The sequence below is a fragment of the Arachis hypogaea genome, chromosome 15 (assembly GCF_003086295.3).
Source record: "Arachis hypogaea cultivar Tifrunner chromosome 15, arahy.Tifrunner.gnm2.J5K5, whole genome shotgun sequence".
Classification (NCBI taxonomy): domain Eukaryota; kingdom Viridiplantae; phylum Streptophyta; class Magnoliopsida; order Fabales; family Fabaceae; genus Arachis; species Arachis hypogaea.
The window spans coordinates 155,130,896-155,148,062 of record NC_092050.1 but is presented as its reverse complement, the minus strand read 5'-3'; the positions used below and the strand labels follow the sequence as shown (position 1 = coordinate 155,148,062).

The window sequence follows — 17,167 nt, the reverse complement described above, 5'->3', positions numbered from 1 at the left end:
CTCTAAATAAATATGCTTGTTGTTCTCAATTATTATTATTATTATTATTATTATTATTATTATTATTATTATTATTATTATTATTATTATTATTATTATTTGGTGTGAAAAATATGGATCAATTATTATTATAATGGAATTGAATTAAATTTGGATATATTTTAAGGTAACATCAATAAAGATTGTGAAATTACCTAATTTTTGACCGTTTACTTATCTTTCAAAAAATGAGTTTGGGTCTAACATCTAAATGGTCCATGAGCTAGTTCTTTTTTGAACAATGCTTTGTGAAAGACTAGAAGCTAACTTCAATGAACAACCAAAATATTAGATGATCTTTATTAAAAAAAACTATAAAAATAATTTGTAAAATATTTTTTTTATCCTTTTCTATGTCATCTCTTTCATGATTCCATCCACCTACCAACTACTTTAAAAATGATATATTGGTAAAATTATTAAAATGTGAATTATAATTAGGATAAAATTAGTATCACAAAATGGCTTCTAATATGACTAAATTATTTTTTATTTTGCATTATTTCATATTTTCTCTACAAGATTTCTAAATTTTTTTTTCCTTCAAATGATAAATATAAGAGTAAAAGAAAAACAAATACTCTAACAAGAAAAATAAGCTCTCCTTATTTATTTATTTATTTTTTCTAAGAAACATGAAAGCACCCTTTTGTTATATAAAAAACAAAGAATCAACACTGAAACAGGTAATTGATTTGGTTCTGAAAAACAATGGGAGCAATGAGCCCTCTCCCTCCTTACGCTCTCCTTTTCTCTTCCTAGCTCCAGGATCAACACCTGAATATTTTATTTTGATATGAGCTGGCAACTGCAAAGCAAATAAAAAGGATGATCAATTATTGGAAATCATTCAGTTCAACCAACTGATGGTTTACAAGAACATAATATACATCCATGAGAATGCCAACAGTAAAAATACATTTTGGAACATTCCAATGGCACTGCTTTCAGTGATATCATTCTTTGTAATTAGGCCTCTCGAGTCACTTTTATAGAAAATGTGAGAGAAAATTCAAATAAAGATGTAAAATTTGAATTATGTTAGTACCACAGAAGCAGGAGGAAGGGGTTGAAGGAATAGTGACCTCGAAATGTGAAAACATTATACCTAACAGGCAGTAATATCACATAGAACATGATGGATGCAGTGGAGATACATCATTTTTTTCATCCTTGGTGTAGATTCAATGTAAGTCTCTGGTTTTAGTCTCTTCTCCTTTAAATCATTGCAGTTGTAAGTGATGAAGATTTCTTGGAGGTTATAAGTCAGGACCATAAAAATGATGTTTGGGTATGTGGTTAGTTATCAATTAGGAGCATTAAATTTTAGGATCAAATATTGAGAATTTTACTTATAAATAAGTCAACTTCACTCAAGTCAAATTAGTTAAAGTTTATAAATGCTAAATATTGCTGAATTAGTTTTTAAAAATGGTATAAAGTTTTTACTTTTTCCTTCTCAATAAAATTTAATAGTTATATACAATTAAAAAGATTTTAAGTTTAACATATGTACTGAGGAACATATATAGTTTATTGGTTTAATTATAAATATATTTTCATATAGTTATCAATAAAATATTATCGCACTATTAACACAATTTATTTTTGCAATTATTATTAACTTTAAAAGCCATATATTGTTATCATAATAATGATAACATACAAACTTTACACTTCAATCATGGTCAAACTCTAAAATACTTATAAAATCAATGAAATCAATGACGAATTAGAAATCATTTTGAATGATTTTTCAAATATTCGAATGGACCTAATGCATCAAACTTAATTTTATATTACCAAATATCGTTTAATTTGCTCTAATTTTCTCCATATTATGAAAAGTTAAGCAACTTATGCTACTTTTAATAATAATTTATTGTCCGTTCAGTTTACCAACATGCTACTTTTTGTGCGAAAATTTTTTTTTTTAGTGTAATAAATAGGGTAAATTATAGTATTAACTATTAAGTATAGACTTGTTTTATTAATTATCATTCAATAGTTATAAATCTATATAAAATTATAAATTTGAAGGTGTTATAAAAGCACCCTTTTGTTAATATAACAAACAAAGAATCAACACCTGAAACAGAAAATTGAGTTGGTTCTTCTAGTGCAAGCAGCCTTAGAACCTTTCAAGGCAGCAGCCTGAGAGAAAAACAATGGGAGCAATGAGTACAAGCATAATGATTTATACAACATATCGAATTAGACACAATGAGCAATGAACACACTCAATAAAAAGACAAGCACTTACAGCCTTCTAAACAGTTTCATTGGTCATTCTTGGGGATGAGTTTCTTGAAGCCTGAGCTTCAGTTTGGAAATAGACATATTAAGTGGCTATATTAGAAGCAAAGGCCTCCCAAAATTTCGTATAGAATGTGCATTAATGACTACCTTTGCTGACAATGCCGGATTTTACAAATATGTGCAAGTTAGAGATATAACACGCATATAATCTCACATAAAAACAATAGTCACCATACAAAAGTTAAACTTTATACTTGGGATGAAGCGAGAGGAGGTCTTCTCAACACCTTTTGCAGGCTTGGAGAGCAATCAGTATGAAACTGGCTAATGAGGACCGGGACAATTTCAACTCCAAGTTGAGCAAAACAAAATAGATACTCAATCACAATGTTAATAATAAAAGAATTGTGTTTTGAACATAATAACCAAACTCCTCTCGCTAATCTTGTACAGCTGACTTTACAACAATCTCATTAATTTTTTCTCCAAACTCTGACCATTCAGCTTTGATTTTTTCCTGGTTTTCCTTTGCCAAGTCATGCTCATGTTGCAAACGTGGTACTTTCTCCTTCACATCCATTTGAGCTTTGAGTGCCTTTCCTTCCACATAAACACCTCTCTTTCTCTTTAGAGTCGTGTTCAGTTCTTTTCGAGAAGCCATGATGTTGGCATTAGTAGTTCTGATTTGCTTTTCTAGCTCCTTTTTCATTTCCTCCAAACGTGCCAACTTTTGCTGCAGCTCTTTTTCTGACGCCACCATATCATTGAACTGATTCTTGTTATTTTCAAGGTCAGATTTTAAGTTATCAGCTCTCGACAGTTCTGAAGCAGTGGACTCAATTTTCATATTTGCTTCAATGTAGCTACTACTACAATGTGCAAACACAGTTGAAGTTTCAGATATCAATGCTCTCATTGCTCCTGATAAACCATCATTAGCAGACAAACTGGAGAGATAATCTAAGCTGGTTTTCATGATGCAGCAATGTTGAGCATCCAAGAACACTGAAGCATCATTATTATTGATGGTGAAGTCTCGTACTATTATCAGTGCTTCCTTGGTCTCTTCATTTGGAGAAAATGAAATAACATCTGTGCTAGGAGACAGAGACAAATCCTGTAGTAGGGTAAGAATCACTTGAAATTGGCATAATCTTATAAATGCAAGATTACAAATTGACATGACCAGAAGCAAAAGTTTTTGTTGTATAGCCTCATGTCTTCAAAGGTGGTTCTTTTTTAAGGGTCATTATTCATTGTTACAGCTTGTCCTGCATAGCTACCTTCTTGAAGAGTAAAATTTAGATCTTCTAGCATCTTATAGATATTGGCCAACTGAACACGTGACTGATTTCCTGCTGCAAATGTATGAAATCTACCACCGATCTCAACCTGGCTCCACCCACATTCTTTAACCAGTCCTTTACCATCTATCAATTTTCTCATTGCATGCGCCTCCTTCCACTTCCCGAATGAGGTGTGCAAATTAGCCATCAATACATAATTTCCAGAGCTTCCAGGACTAAGCTCTAGTAACTTGACAGCAGCAATCTCCCCAAGCTCAACATTACCATGGATCCTACAAGCACTGAGCAAGGGAGCCCAAGCTTGCACTTGTGCTTCCAAGGGCATCCCCTGAATCGTATCTAATGCTAAGTCAAGCCGGCCAACTCAACCAAGAAGATCTACCAAGCAAGTGCAATGTTCTATCTTAGGAGTTATTCCAAAATCTTTTTGCATACTTATGAAGTACTTCAATCCATCTTCTACTAACCCTGCATGGCTACAAGCCAGCAAAACACTGGTGTAAACAATAGCATCTGGAATTATCCCTTCTGTAGTTGTCATTTTGCGAAATAGGTCAATCGCTTCTTTCCCCATCCCATGAATAGCATAGCTATTTATCATGGAAGACCAAACAGTTAAATCTTTATCTGCCACTTTTTCAAATACTTCTTGGGCTTTCTTGATGCTTCCACACTTGGAGTACAAGTGTATGAGAGATGTTTGGACTAGTAGATCGAATTCCAATCCATTTAGAGAAATATAATCTTCCATCTCTTGTGCTATGCTAATTGATCCTATATCAGCACAAGCTGATATAACAGTAGCAACGGTTGGTCCATCTGGTCTAAAATCTGTCCGTACAAGCCTTCTAAACAAATGCAATGCCTCCAATGGGTGATCCGAATGGGCATATCCTGCAATCATTGATGTCCATGAGGAAATACTCTTTTTGATAATCAAATCAAATATCCTTCTAGCAGATACAAGGTCACTGCATTTTGCATACATAGTTATTAGCAAATTTTCAATGGACTCCTCTTTATCGCATCCACATTTAAGTACAAAAGCTTGAACTGATGAAGCTAATAAGAGATCTCCTACTTGTATACAACCAGATATAAGAATTAGAAATACAATAAAATCTATGCCAGTACTTTGATGCTGCATTTGATTGAATAAATTATATGCTTCCGCAACATGGCCAACTTTCACATAACCTCCCATAATAGTTGTCCAAGAAATTATTGATTTTTCATCCATCAAATCAAAAACCTTCCTCGCTTCCTCCATTTGGCTAAAGTGAACATACATTCCCATTAACGCATTGGCCAAAGTAACTTGAGAATACACAAGTCCAAGTTTGATCAAGCAACAATGTATCGACATCCCTTGCCACCAAAAGCTAAAGGAATCTGAATCTGAATCCGAACAACCTGACAAAATTGAAACAAATGTGGGCGAACTTGGCTCAAAGCCAAGAACCCACATATCTTTCAAGAGGCTGAATGCCGCATCCATAAAAAACCCACGAGAATAAGCCGAAATCATGGAGTTCCAGGACACGACGCTTCTGTGCGCCATTCCATCAAACACGTGGCGTGCACACTCAACATAAGTGCACTTAGCATACATGCCAACAAGTGCAGTTTGAACAAATAAGTCATCTTGGAAGCCAAGTCTCAGAATATGGCCATGAATCATAGTCCCATGAATCATGGAACCCAGGTTGGCACAGGCCTTTAGGAGCAAAGGGTAAGTGAAGGTGTTCCCATCCCCACCAGTGTGTGAAACCATTGAAGTGTATATGTTTAAGGTTTCAATATAGAAGCCGTTATTGGTAGAATCTCGAATCATCAAGTTCCATAGGTAAAGGGGCTTTTTGAAGCTGCTAAGTGATGCAGAACGCATTGCCCTTTGAATAATGGACAATTATCCCATTTGTTTTCATTAAACTTTCGGATATCCAAAATTTATTATTTTCTAACACCAAGAGTCATATTTTTTAAAATATGAAACATAATTGACCATTTTAAAATGTTGGGAATAAGAAGTATGACCACAATTCAATCAATTATGTATCAAATAATTTGTTATTGTTATTATATTAAAATGTTAAAATGTTAATATAATAACGTCTTTGATTAAATTTATAAATTTATTATTGTGATAGTGATCATAATATTGAGAGATAAATCTTTTATAATTTAATCTAAATTTTTCTTGGTCATAGGATTATTAAAAAGGACATTAATAATCCGAAAAGATCAATATATATATAATGGTCTTCATTGGATGAAGATTAATAGATCTCATTTATTAAATTATATATATAGATGATGCATATAGAGATATGACCATTGAACTGACTCACTCTGAGAATTCCTAATGGTTATAATTACCGCATATTTGTCAATAGGATATTCTCAAGATGAACATAGTAATAGAGTTTCCTTTGACCTGCGACTGTCTTAGTAATTAACAATGTATTTATTATACTTTGATTCCGGACACCTAATACCCTAGGGTGCTAGTTGAATGGATATTGGGTATGATTTAAATACTTGTAGAATTAATGATTAGTCAATAAGGAATCCGTCAACTCTCGGTAAAGAGTTTGAGCTCTATGATTATAATGACTGAGATGAATAAAACCTTGGCCAAGGGGATTGAATGAATGAAGAAATGAGTTTTTAAGTGATTCACATTTCATTATAATAATGGTAACAAGTTAGAGTTTGACAATTAAACCATACTCTAAAGGTTAACCAAGAGCTGGAAAGATGGAAGGAATTATACTTTGTTCTTCTAAGATTCTTAGTAAAAATATATTACTTCAAACTATCGAGTCGTTGAGGAGTGTTGCTAGACGCCAACCTTGATTAGTAAATTTAGTATAACTAATTTACTACCCGCTTAGTATTGAACCTACGGAATCACACACTAACGAGTGTTTTAATCTTTGCTGTAGAATTATTTAATTATTAATTTGATTTGATCAAATAAATAATTATATTAATTCAAATGGAATATTATTATATTCTTTGCTAGCACCAAGAATATAATAATAGTATGATAATTGAGAATATTAAATGAGATTTGAAAATAATTAGTTATTTTATTTCTAAATTTGGACAAGATTCTAACTGATTCTGTTTTCAAATTGAGTTATGATATAATTCATAAATTTAAAGGATTCAAATTTGGAATTTCAAGATATGATTTAAATTTGAATTGAGATTCAAATTTAAAATCAGAAACAAATCTCATACTATATATATGTATGCCAAGAGTAGAGGAAAACATGAGAAACAGACGAGAATAATAAGAGTTTTATTCCTTTACCTCTACACACATAAATGTATGTGAGCCTAATTCTTGGAGAAGAATTTTATAGTGTGCAAAGAGTTGCATGAGGTTTCTTAATTTTAGATCAGATGTCCATTGATCAAGGAGTTGACAGCAAATGTTGGTCTCGATGTGAATACGCATAGCGCCTTTGTACCATCGAAGGAGAAAAAGATTTTTACTAGCGTACACAGGTATTTAGATCTGATCTATACATATATTATATTATTGGAATAAAATTTAAGTACAAAAATAGATCTTTAGGATTACTTTTTTTTCTTCCCCTGCATGTTATGAACACATGGTAATCCTTCACAAAATGTTGGAATGTAATACAAATTGACTTATCAAATCAATTTCAACTATCAACATGAATATTAAAATTAACTTTCATCTTAAAAAGTTTACATACTCTTTCTATACCCCATTTAAATACATCTTACATTTAAATTTGTATATTTACTAATTAATTAATTTCTTTGATGAAAGAAAAGAGACTTTTTTTTATAAATCCATGTACCAAACATGCTTGTTTTGATATTAATATTGTGAATTACTTTGCGCGTAATAACATCAAAGGAAGCCAATTCACTGTTGTGGTTTTCGATAAATATTAGATCACATTTGTGGCCCATTCTCATTGGACTAAATTCTGATGAAAAGGGTTCAAGTGTGAAAAGTTTCACCCAAGATTCTTTCACACCAATTTCACCCAAAATAGATATTTCAATGCAATTATTCTTAGCAAAAGAGGAAATCAGAGTAACAGATTTGTTGAGCACTACCAAACTTCTGATAGGTCTATCATCATTTTTTTGCAGCCAAACAATTGATGTGGTTTGAAACGTTTCAGTGCTGAGATTAAATGACACAAGTACTTGTTCTTCTTCGAGTCCATTAGTGGCATGCTCTCTACCCCACCAGTGACATACTCCATTCAAGTACGCTACAGAAGCATTATATATATGTTCCTTCTTAGTCATTTCAAGATCAAGTTTCTTCCAACAATTACTTTTTAGACTATAAATTTGCCAAATTGTTAGAACAGGCTCTTCTACAAAAGTTTGACCATGAACATAATATACACATTGAATCACTTTATAATCATCATTCACATTATCATAACCAAATCCATGAATACTTACTCGCCGATCAAAGCCGGGCTCATCATCAGTAATACCCGGAGGAATAATTTTATGCTGGTCGGTTTTGGGGTTCCAAAGTCCTATTTTTACATCAAGACCATCTTCTTCATAGTGACATATGATACCATTAACACAGTCTAAAACTCTATAAAAACCATTTTCTTCCAATAGACTTGGCAAAACTAACGTAACTATGTTTTCGTACCTTTCTCCAGAAAGCAAATGCACATCATTTTCATAGACGTCTCCATCACTTCTTTCGTTATAAAAATATCTCCATAGAAGGAGAGACGATGAGTGAGTAGTTGTAGATTTTAAATTCTCGTAGTACATGCTCTTAAAATTAGAATTCTCAAATAAATTTAGCCAAGACTTATGCACACAACTAAATCGCTTCAAAGACTTAACAGGTAATTTTGCTAGAATTTCTAATACAACATCCTTAGAAATATGATCGCTATGGGTTGCCATTTCCGCTGAAGATGAAGATAGAACAATAGAGGATAGAATTTTATGTTTGTAGTGTGCCTCGTAAGATGTAATAAAAAATAAATTAGATTCCAACATACAAGTTTAGAAAAATTTTAATGGTATTACATTTTTGTCGTTCTATTTGTTTCTTTCCTAATCAAGATCTTCAATATATAGCACTAAACATCAAACCAATCAAATTGATTGATTGGGAATATATATATCACAAACCTAAATAGAATAAAAGGAAAGCCGATCTAAATTGTGAACACTTGAATTGCATTTGCAATTACAAACATAAATGTATAATTATTACTCATTAAACTTAGTTTATTCTTAAATAATACTATATTCTACTAGTTTAAAAAAAATAAACAACCTAAGTTAAAAATAATTACTTGTCATTAATATTTTTTTATACAAAATAGAAAAGTAAATGAATTTTAAAATAGATCTAAAGTTATTGTTATTTGTGCTATGTTGTTGGGCAAATAAAATAAAAAAGAATTTTGGAGGTTAAATCAAAATGATGTAATTCAAAAAATAGTAATATTAAGAAGATAATAAAAAATTAGACCTAAAAATAATTTCATATCATTAATATTTTTCCTGTACAAAATAGTAAAGTAAATAAATCTTAAAAGAGATCTCAATTTATCATTATTTGTGCTACGTTGCTTGGCAACTAAAATGAAAAAGAATTTTGGAGGTTAACTCAAAATGATATGATTCGAAAAAATAGTAATGTTAGAAAGATCATAAAAAATCAGTTTAAACTTGTTTTATTTAACATTCATTAATAGTTTTACAATTTTGAATAATAAAAAAATATAAAAGTAAATATTTATCATTTTGCTCTACTACCAGAAGATTTCAGAGAGGAATCAAAACGAGAGAATACAAGATGAGAAAATGTCATATCCAACTCAAAACTTTAAGCTTCAAGTTAATATGTCTCTCATCTTATATACTCTTCACTTATTCATATTTTTTTTTTATGTAGGACTAATTCCTTATACTTCTCACACTTGCAACCCTAACAATAATTTAATGATAAAATAATTAAAAAAATTAGATGTTGAAAGATATATCATTATCCAATTTTTAAAGATGCAAAGAAATATTGAATCAAAGATGTTGAAAGTGGACGGACAAGGAAAGTGAAGAAAAGAGAAGACTATGCTATTTGAACTATAACTTTAACGGTATAGTCTTTCTTTCTCATTTAAAAATCTCGGGTTATTCGAATCTCATTCCTAACTTTGAAAAAAAAAAGGAGGCGAAGAAAAATTTTTAAAGAATAAACTTAATTATACAATAAGGACATACATTTAAAGAATAACTTAAGTGATCCTAAATATTAATTTTGGTTAAATTTAAAAAATTCAAATTAATAGTATAGTTAATTAGTGACTAAATAAAAAAATTGATATGTCATAGAAGATAAATTACGTATTAATTGATTAGAAATTATCTCTTTTTTTTTAAATACTAGTGTATAGATCTGTGTGTTATACGAGCATGAAAAGAAATTCATAATACATAAATATATTTTATAGTATAACTTTTTGTCATATATAACTAATTAAATTGATGATATATGAATAAAATTAAATAGTTAACTACCATAATATAATTTATGAGCATGCATTACCCAAATTTTTTTACTATTCAATATTTAGAATTGTATTTGTCAAGTAATTTAAAATAATATTTAATTATTTTATATTTAATATATTGTAATTAAAAATAACATATTAATATGAATTTTTAGTATAATAAAATTTACAACATAATAATTAGTCTTAATGAATTAAAAAGATTTATATTTTTATGTATTTATATGTTTTATATTTAGTTTAAAAAAATAAAGTGTTGCATTTTTATTTTAAAGTGTTCTATATTAAAAAATATTTATTTATATTTTAATATTTTCTATATTTATTAAAATTCCTCAACATTCTTCTTTTATAGCTTCTTTTTTATTTTCATTTATATTATGAAATCCAATGAATCATAAGAGTAGCATATTTAATGCATATAGAGTTAGTTGAGCTTATTTTAAAAACATCTTTTATATAAAATTATATGTTCGAATTAAAATCTAAAATAAAAGAAATTAGCATTAAATTCCTTCTTGAACATGTAATAACAAGCTAAGCACTCATCTAAAATTTTTACTGAAAAATAAGGGATACCCTTATTATACTTTTATTTCTAAAAATAGCACATACAAAAAAAATAAGAAGAAAGCTAAAAATAATATAAAGATTTTTAAGTTACAAATACAACAAACAAATTAAATAAAAGCAGGTGCTAGCTAGCTGTTCAATAACTAAGTCATCTTGGAAGCCAAGTCTCAGAATATGGCCATGAATCATAGTCCCATGAATATTGACTAATGGAACCAAGGTTGGCACAGGCCTTTAGGAGTAAAGGGTGAGTGAAGGTGTTCCCATGGCCACCAGTGTGTGAAATCATGGAAGAAGTGTATATGTTTAAGGTTTCAGTAAAGAAGTCGTTATTGGTAGAATCTCGAATCATGAGTTTTATCTTGAACGCACTGCCATTTGAATAATGAAACATTATCTGATTTGTTTTCATTAATACTTCAGATATCCAAAATTGATTCTTGTGATATAATTTATTATTTTCTAACACTAAGAGTCTTATTTTTTAAAATATGAAACATAATTGACTATTTTAAAATATTAGAATGTAAATAATAATAATAATTTATTTTAATATAAATGAATAATTTTAAAAATATATTTAAAATAATATTTATAATCTTCTTTTAAAATTTAGTTTATAAAATCTTATTTTAAACTTTTAGCAATTACTTTCTAAATTATGATCTTTTTATTATTCTATTTTTAACTTCAATATTTGATTCTCACTTATTTTCATATTTATAAAAATAACTCTTTATTTTTATAAAATGTCCATTTTATCTCTATACTTTATTTATTATCCAAAATACCTCAAAACTTATACAATTGTAAATTATACCTCGATTTTTATATACAAATACAATATTACCCTTCAAAAATAAATTGTAATTACTAATCTTTCTTTTATACCAAAACCAAAACTCTTAACTTTTTTCTTTCAAAATATTACTTATGCTTTAATCTGTTCTCAAATTTTTCGGTTATCGAGTTTTTACGGTTTTTAGTTTAATCTTTCAACCACCAATCTCATCAATTTTCTCAAAATACTATATCATAACAGTCCCAAAATCATTAAAATAACTACAGTTGAGCTGTTCTTTATAACCAAATCAATAAATCACAAACAACAACAATAATTCAACATAAACTTATTCAAACTCAAACAATAATCAATCAAACTAACATTCACTTATCAAATTCACATTTAATTATTATAAAATTACTAAATCCTACCTCCGCAAAGAAATCATAACAATAGAAACTCCGGAAAAATTTTTCGACCAAGTTATTAAAGAAGAAAATGTCAGAAATCGTCTATATATCCTAAAATTTCATTTGGCCGAACTTAAGAAGAAAAAGGGCTACACCATCATCAATTTTTACCAGACAAAAATAATGCTGACATATAAAAAAAAATACGAATATTTTTATTAAATTAAATTTTTTATTGAAGTTATAGATCTCAAAAAATTAGAGCTTTTTCAAAAAATTAAAGTCGAAAGCTCAGAAATTTTTATGATTTCTCTCTCTTTCTCCCACGGTCTCTCTTTCTTTATTTTCTTTCTACTCTACTTAGTGAGTATATATATATATATATATATATATATATATATATATATATATATATATATAAAAGCAAGCGTCGGTCTTTTTTTATTTTTTTACGAATAAAATAATGTGTCTTTCTAATAAGACTGAAATCGGTAAAAAAAATAATCAAATCGCACCATCTTTATAATAAGTAAATGCCTCCTTTTCTCCCGAAGTTGTCGGAATTATTCGTAATATCAAAACCCGATGTCTTACCGCTTGGCGACGCCCCATTTTTTTTATTCGACATTCATAAACACTATATAGGTGGCTATTATACAAGATGAACCGTGGAACCTTTCTCGAGTTATAAGGATTGATTTTATTAATAAAATATTATTATTAAAGTTATATATATATATTAAATCACATATATTTATTTATTAGACTAAATATATGAGCTACTAATATATTTAATATTTGAAACGATTATTTTATTTTTTTTAAATTATAAAATTAAATTTTTTATTTTTTTAAATAATAATTAATTTATTAATTAATTAGTTACTAATTATTCGAAGTTTATAATTTTTAGCGTTATATTTTACAACAAAACATAATTAATTAATTTATTAATATATTAAACATAACATATGTTAAAGTTAATTTTGTTCAATTTTTTATTTAGAATCTATACTGTTTTACATAAAAGATTATTTTATACAATTTGACAATATCACTTATTTCATTCTTAAAGCATTGTAATTCTCTTTTGTTTTTTAAAATACGGTAATATTAGAATAAAAAAAATAGTCAGAATTTTCAATATTTATTAATTATCACACTAATTAATAAATATTAAACAAAATAAATTATGAGTATTTTTATCTAATTTTTTTAATTATCAAACATTTTGTTTAAAATATCACAACTTCTTCATCATTTATTATCTTTCTTTCAAATTGGATTTTTTTTTTTCGCTATTTAGTTTCACATGCATAAGAAAATCAAAATTTCATTTCATATTTGATAAAAAAAATCAATAAGTACATTAGCAACAATGAAACAGAAGTGAATAATAATTTTAAGAGAATATAAGAACTATATATTATAATAAAAAAAAGAATAAAATTAAACAGAAAAAATATCTTTACTATTGATGGAACCATATTCCAAAGATCATAGTTGTTTTTATTTTCTTTTATGCACATTATAATTAAGCCTTTTCTTTAAATTGATCTAACAATGGTTAACATCTTTTCTGCTTATCAATGTTGTATCTAAAAAACTAACAACACAATCTTCAAAGTGGAATTTCACAATACACAATTTGTGTCTCACAAATGCATTTTATCTTTGGTCACTAAATTATTCTCCAACAAACAATAAATTTCGAGCAAGGCCAGTAAGCTAATTAATTAGATTTTATCCGTTTTTATTTATCTTATTATTTAATAAATTAATTATTAATTATTTTTTGTAGTTTATTCTCATAAATAACAAATTTGGAACCTCAATTTATGATTAATTGGCCAAATCTAAATAACAAAACACGCAATAGGCAATTTTGGGAAGATGAATGAAACAAATATAAAACTTGTAGCTTGCTAAGTTTAATCAATTTCAATATTTTAGATTGGTCATTGTTCTTAAAAATAAATTGGATATCTGGAACGTATTCAAAAATGTTGAATTAGGTCCTGATGCAACTACAACTTATAATCATGTTAGCAATATTAATACAATAAAGACTAAAATTGGTCAGGTTGAGTTCTAACTTGTGTGTATAAAATTTTAGAGTGATGTATTATTATTTGAGGTTCACTTGTGTCTCAATATTAATAGAGTCAGATATATCGCATGTCCTAAAAAACAAACAGGGTACTACTTTATGCAAAAAAATATTCTATTAAAATACTCTTGTAATATTTGCTTGTATCCAGTTATTATTATTATCTTAGTGTGAAAAATAGGGATCAATTATTGATTCTAAAAAAATAAATATATATTAATAATAGCAAATAGTGAACCTTTAATTTGAATAAAATATTACATGTACATGCACAACGAAAGTGTTTGTTTAGGTCCGTTAAATTTTAATAAAAAGATATTTTTTAATAACTTTTTTTATTTTTACATAATAAATAAATAAAAAAATATTTTTATTTTATTGTATTAAAACATAATTGATAAATAAAAAGATTTTTTTTATTAGATATCCAAATATAAAATTATTTTTATTTTTCTAAAAATCTTTAAAAAAATAATTCGAAAAAAAAATTTCTTAAAAGTTCATCCAAACAAATCTAAAAATGCTTATTAATATATTTGTATTATTATAACATATAAGAATAACATATGAATTTGTATATTTACAAATTAATTAATTCCTGTAGTGAAAGAGAGGAGGTTTTTTTTATAAATCCATGTACCAAATAGATCTATTTTAATACTAATATTGTGAATTACTTTGCCACTAATAACATCAAAGGAAGCCAATTCATGGTTTTCATTTCCCATAAAAAATATTATATCACATTTGTTGCCCATTATCATTGGATGCCAAATATATGGAAAGGGTCCAATTGTGAAAAGCTTCACCCAAGATTCTTTTACACCAACTTCACCTAAAATGGATATTTCAATATGACTATTCTCATCAAAAGAGGAGATCAGAGCAACAGAGTCGTTGAGCACTACCAAAGTTCTGGTAAGGCAATCAATATCATCACTTTGTTGCCAACCAATCAATGTGGTTTGAAACGTTTCAGTGCTGAGATTAAATGACACAAGTACCTCTTTTCCATTCTTATCTCCACCCCGCCAGTGGCATACTCCATTTAAGTACGTTACATAACCTTCACCAAAACCTCCTTTTTCAGTCATTTCAAGATTAAGTTTCTTCCAACAATTACTTTTTAGACTATAAATTTGCCAATTTGCTAGAGCAGGCTCATATTGGTAAAATTCATTATGACAATAACATATATGTTGAATCACTTTATAGTCATCATTCACATTATCATAACCAAACCCATGAATTTCTACCTCTGCATCAAAGTCGGGATCATTAGTAATAATACTTGGAGGAATAATTTTATGCTCGTCGGTTTTGGGATTCCAAAGTCCTATTTTTACATTAAGACCAGCTTTTTTATAGTGACATATGATACCATTAACACAGTCTATAATTCTATCAAAACCAATTTCTTCAAACAGACTTGGCAAAACTAACGTAACCATGTTTTCATACCTTTCTCCAGAAAGCAAATGCACTTCAATTTCATAGATGTGTGGATCACTTCTTTCGTCATGAAAATATCTCCATAGAAGGAGAGACGAGGAATAAGCAGTTTTAGATTTTAAATTCTCATAGTATATGCTCTTGAAATCAGAATTTTCAAGTAAATTTAGCCAAAACTTATGTACGCAACTAAATCGCTTCAAAGACTTAACAGATAATTTTGCTAGAATTTCCCATCAAGATCCTTAGGAATCTGATTGCTATGGGTTGTCATTTGCATTGGAGATGAAGATGGAACAATAGAGGATAGAGTCTTACGTTTGTGGTGTGCCTCGCAAAATGTAATAAAAAAAATAAATTAGATTTCAACATTCAAGTTTAGAAAAATTTCAATGGTATTACATTTTTGTCGCTCTATTTGTTTCTCTCTTAATTAAGATCTCCAATATATAGGATTAAATATCAAACCAATCAAATTGATTGATTGAAAATATATATCACAAACCTAAATAGAATAAAAAAAAAGTCGATCTAAATGTGAGTACTTGAATTGCATTTGCAATTACAAACATAAATGTATAATTATTACTCATTACGCTTAGTTTATTCCTAAATAATATTAAATTCTACTAGTGTAAAAAAAATAAAAAACCTAAGTTGAAAAAACTACTTGTCATTAATGTTTTGTCTGTATAAAATAGTAAAGTAAATGAATCTTAAAAGAGATATCAATTTATCATTATTTATGCTACATTATTGGGCAAATAAAATACAAAAAGAATTTTTGAGGTTAAATTAAAATGATATGATTTAAAAAATAATAATATTAGGGAGATAATAAAAAATCAAAGCTAAAAATAACTACTTGTCATTAATATTTTGCCCGTACAAATTAGTAAAGTAAATGAATTTTAAAAGAGATTTCAATTTATCATTATTTGTGCAACGTTGACTTAAAAGAGATCTTAATTTATCATTATTTGTGCTGCCTTGTTTGGCAAATAAAATAAAAAAGAATTTTGGAGGTTGAATCAAAATGATATAATTCGAAAAGACAGTAATGTTAAGAAAATAATAAAAAATCAGCTCAAACTTGTTTTATTTAGTATTGAATCAAAATGAGAAAATATTACATCCAACTCAAAATTTTAAGACATTAAGTTAACAGGTCTTTCATCTTATATACTCTTCACTATTCGAGACGGGACTAATTTCTTATACTCTTCGTACTTGCAACCTTAACAATAGTTTCACGATAAAATAATTAAAAAAAATAGATGTAGAAACCTTACGTAATTAGATATATCATTATCCAATTTTTAGAGATGTAGAAAGTAAACAGATAAGAGATACGAAGAAAAAAGGAGAGGTAAAGAAATTTTAAAGAATAAACTTAATTATACAATAAGACATACGTTTAAAGAATAACTTAATTACAAAGTGATCCTAAATATTAACTTTTGTTAAATTTAAAAAATCCAAATTAATAGTGCAGTTAGCGATTAAATAAAAAAATTAACTAATTAAAAATTAACATATTATAAAGAATAAATTACGTGTTAAATGGTTAGAAACCATATTTTTTTAAATATTAGTGTATGGATCTGTGCTTTATACGAGCATGAAAAGAAATTCATAATAAATAAATATATTACATAATATAACTTTTTGTC

General features: G+C 27.9%; 3 protein-coding genes across 3 annotated transcripts; all 3 read right to left on the bottom strand.

Moving 5' to 3' along the window:
* Positions 1-3,969: 3,969 nt before the first annotated feature.
* LOC112751581 (pentatricopeptide repeat-containing protein At4g35130, chloroplastic-like) lies at positions 3,970-5,493 on the bottom strand. The gene has a single exon (XM_072218332.1). It carries the CDS (start codon positions 5,491-5,493, stop codon positions 3,970-3,972), a length of 1,524 nt encoding a protein of 507 aa, XP_072074433.1.
* Positions 5,494-7,277: 1,784 nt separating this feature from the next.
* On the bottom strand, positions 7,278-8,546 carry LOC112749346 (F-box/kelch-repeat protein At3g06240-like). The gene is made up of 2 exons (XM_025797601.1): positions 7,488-8,546; positions 7,278-7,292 (listed from the first exon to the last, which is right to left on the bottom strand). Exons 1-2 carry the CDS (start codon positions 8,544-8,546, stop codon positions 7,278-7,280), a joined length of 1,074 nt encoding a protein of 357 aa, XP_025653386.1.
* Positions 8,547-10,886: 2,340 nt separating this feature from the next.
* Positions 10,887-15,493, bottom strand: LOC112749344 (F-box/kelch-repeat protein At3g06240-like). Its single transcript, XM_025797600.1, has 2 exons — positions 14,720-15,493; positions 10,887-11,135 (listed from the first exon to the last, which is right to left on the bottom strand). The coding sequence occupies exons 1-2, from the start codon at positions 15,491-15,493 to the stop codon at positions 10,887-10,889; spliced, it is 1,023 nt and encodes a 340-aa protein (XP_025653385.1).
* Between the last annotated feature and the right edge of the window lie 1,674 nt (positions 15,494-17,167).

Coding starts and splice junctions, on each gene's coding strand:
- LOC112751581 (XM_072218332.1), bottom strand. CDS start 5,493: ATGCGTTCTGCATCACTTAGCAGCTTCAAAAAGCCCCTTTACCTATGG.
- LOC112749346 (XM_025797601.1), bottom strand. CDS start 8,546: ATGGCAACCCATAGCGATCATATTTCTAAGGATGTTGTATTAGAAATT.
- LOC112749344 (XM_025797600.1), bottom strand. CDS start 15,493: ATGGTTACGTTAGTTTTGCCAAGTCTGTTTGAAGAAATTGGTTTTGAT. Junction 11,136..14,719: donor TTGATGTTATTAGTGGCAAA/GTAATTCACAAT, acceptor AAAACAAATCAG/ATAATGTTTCATTATTCAAA.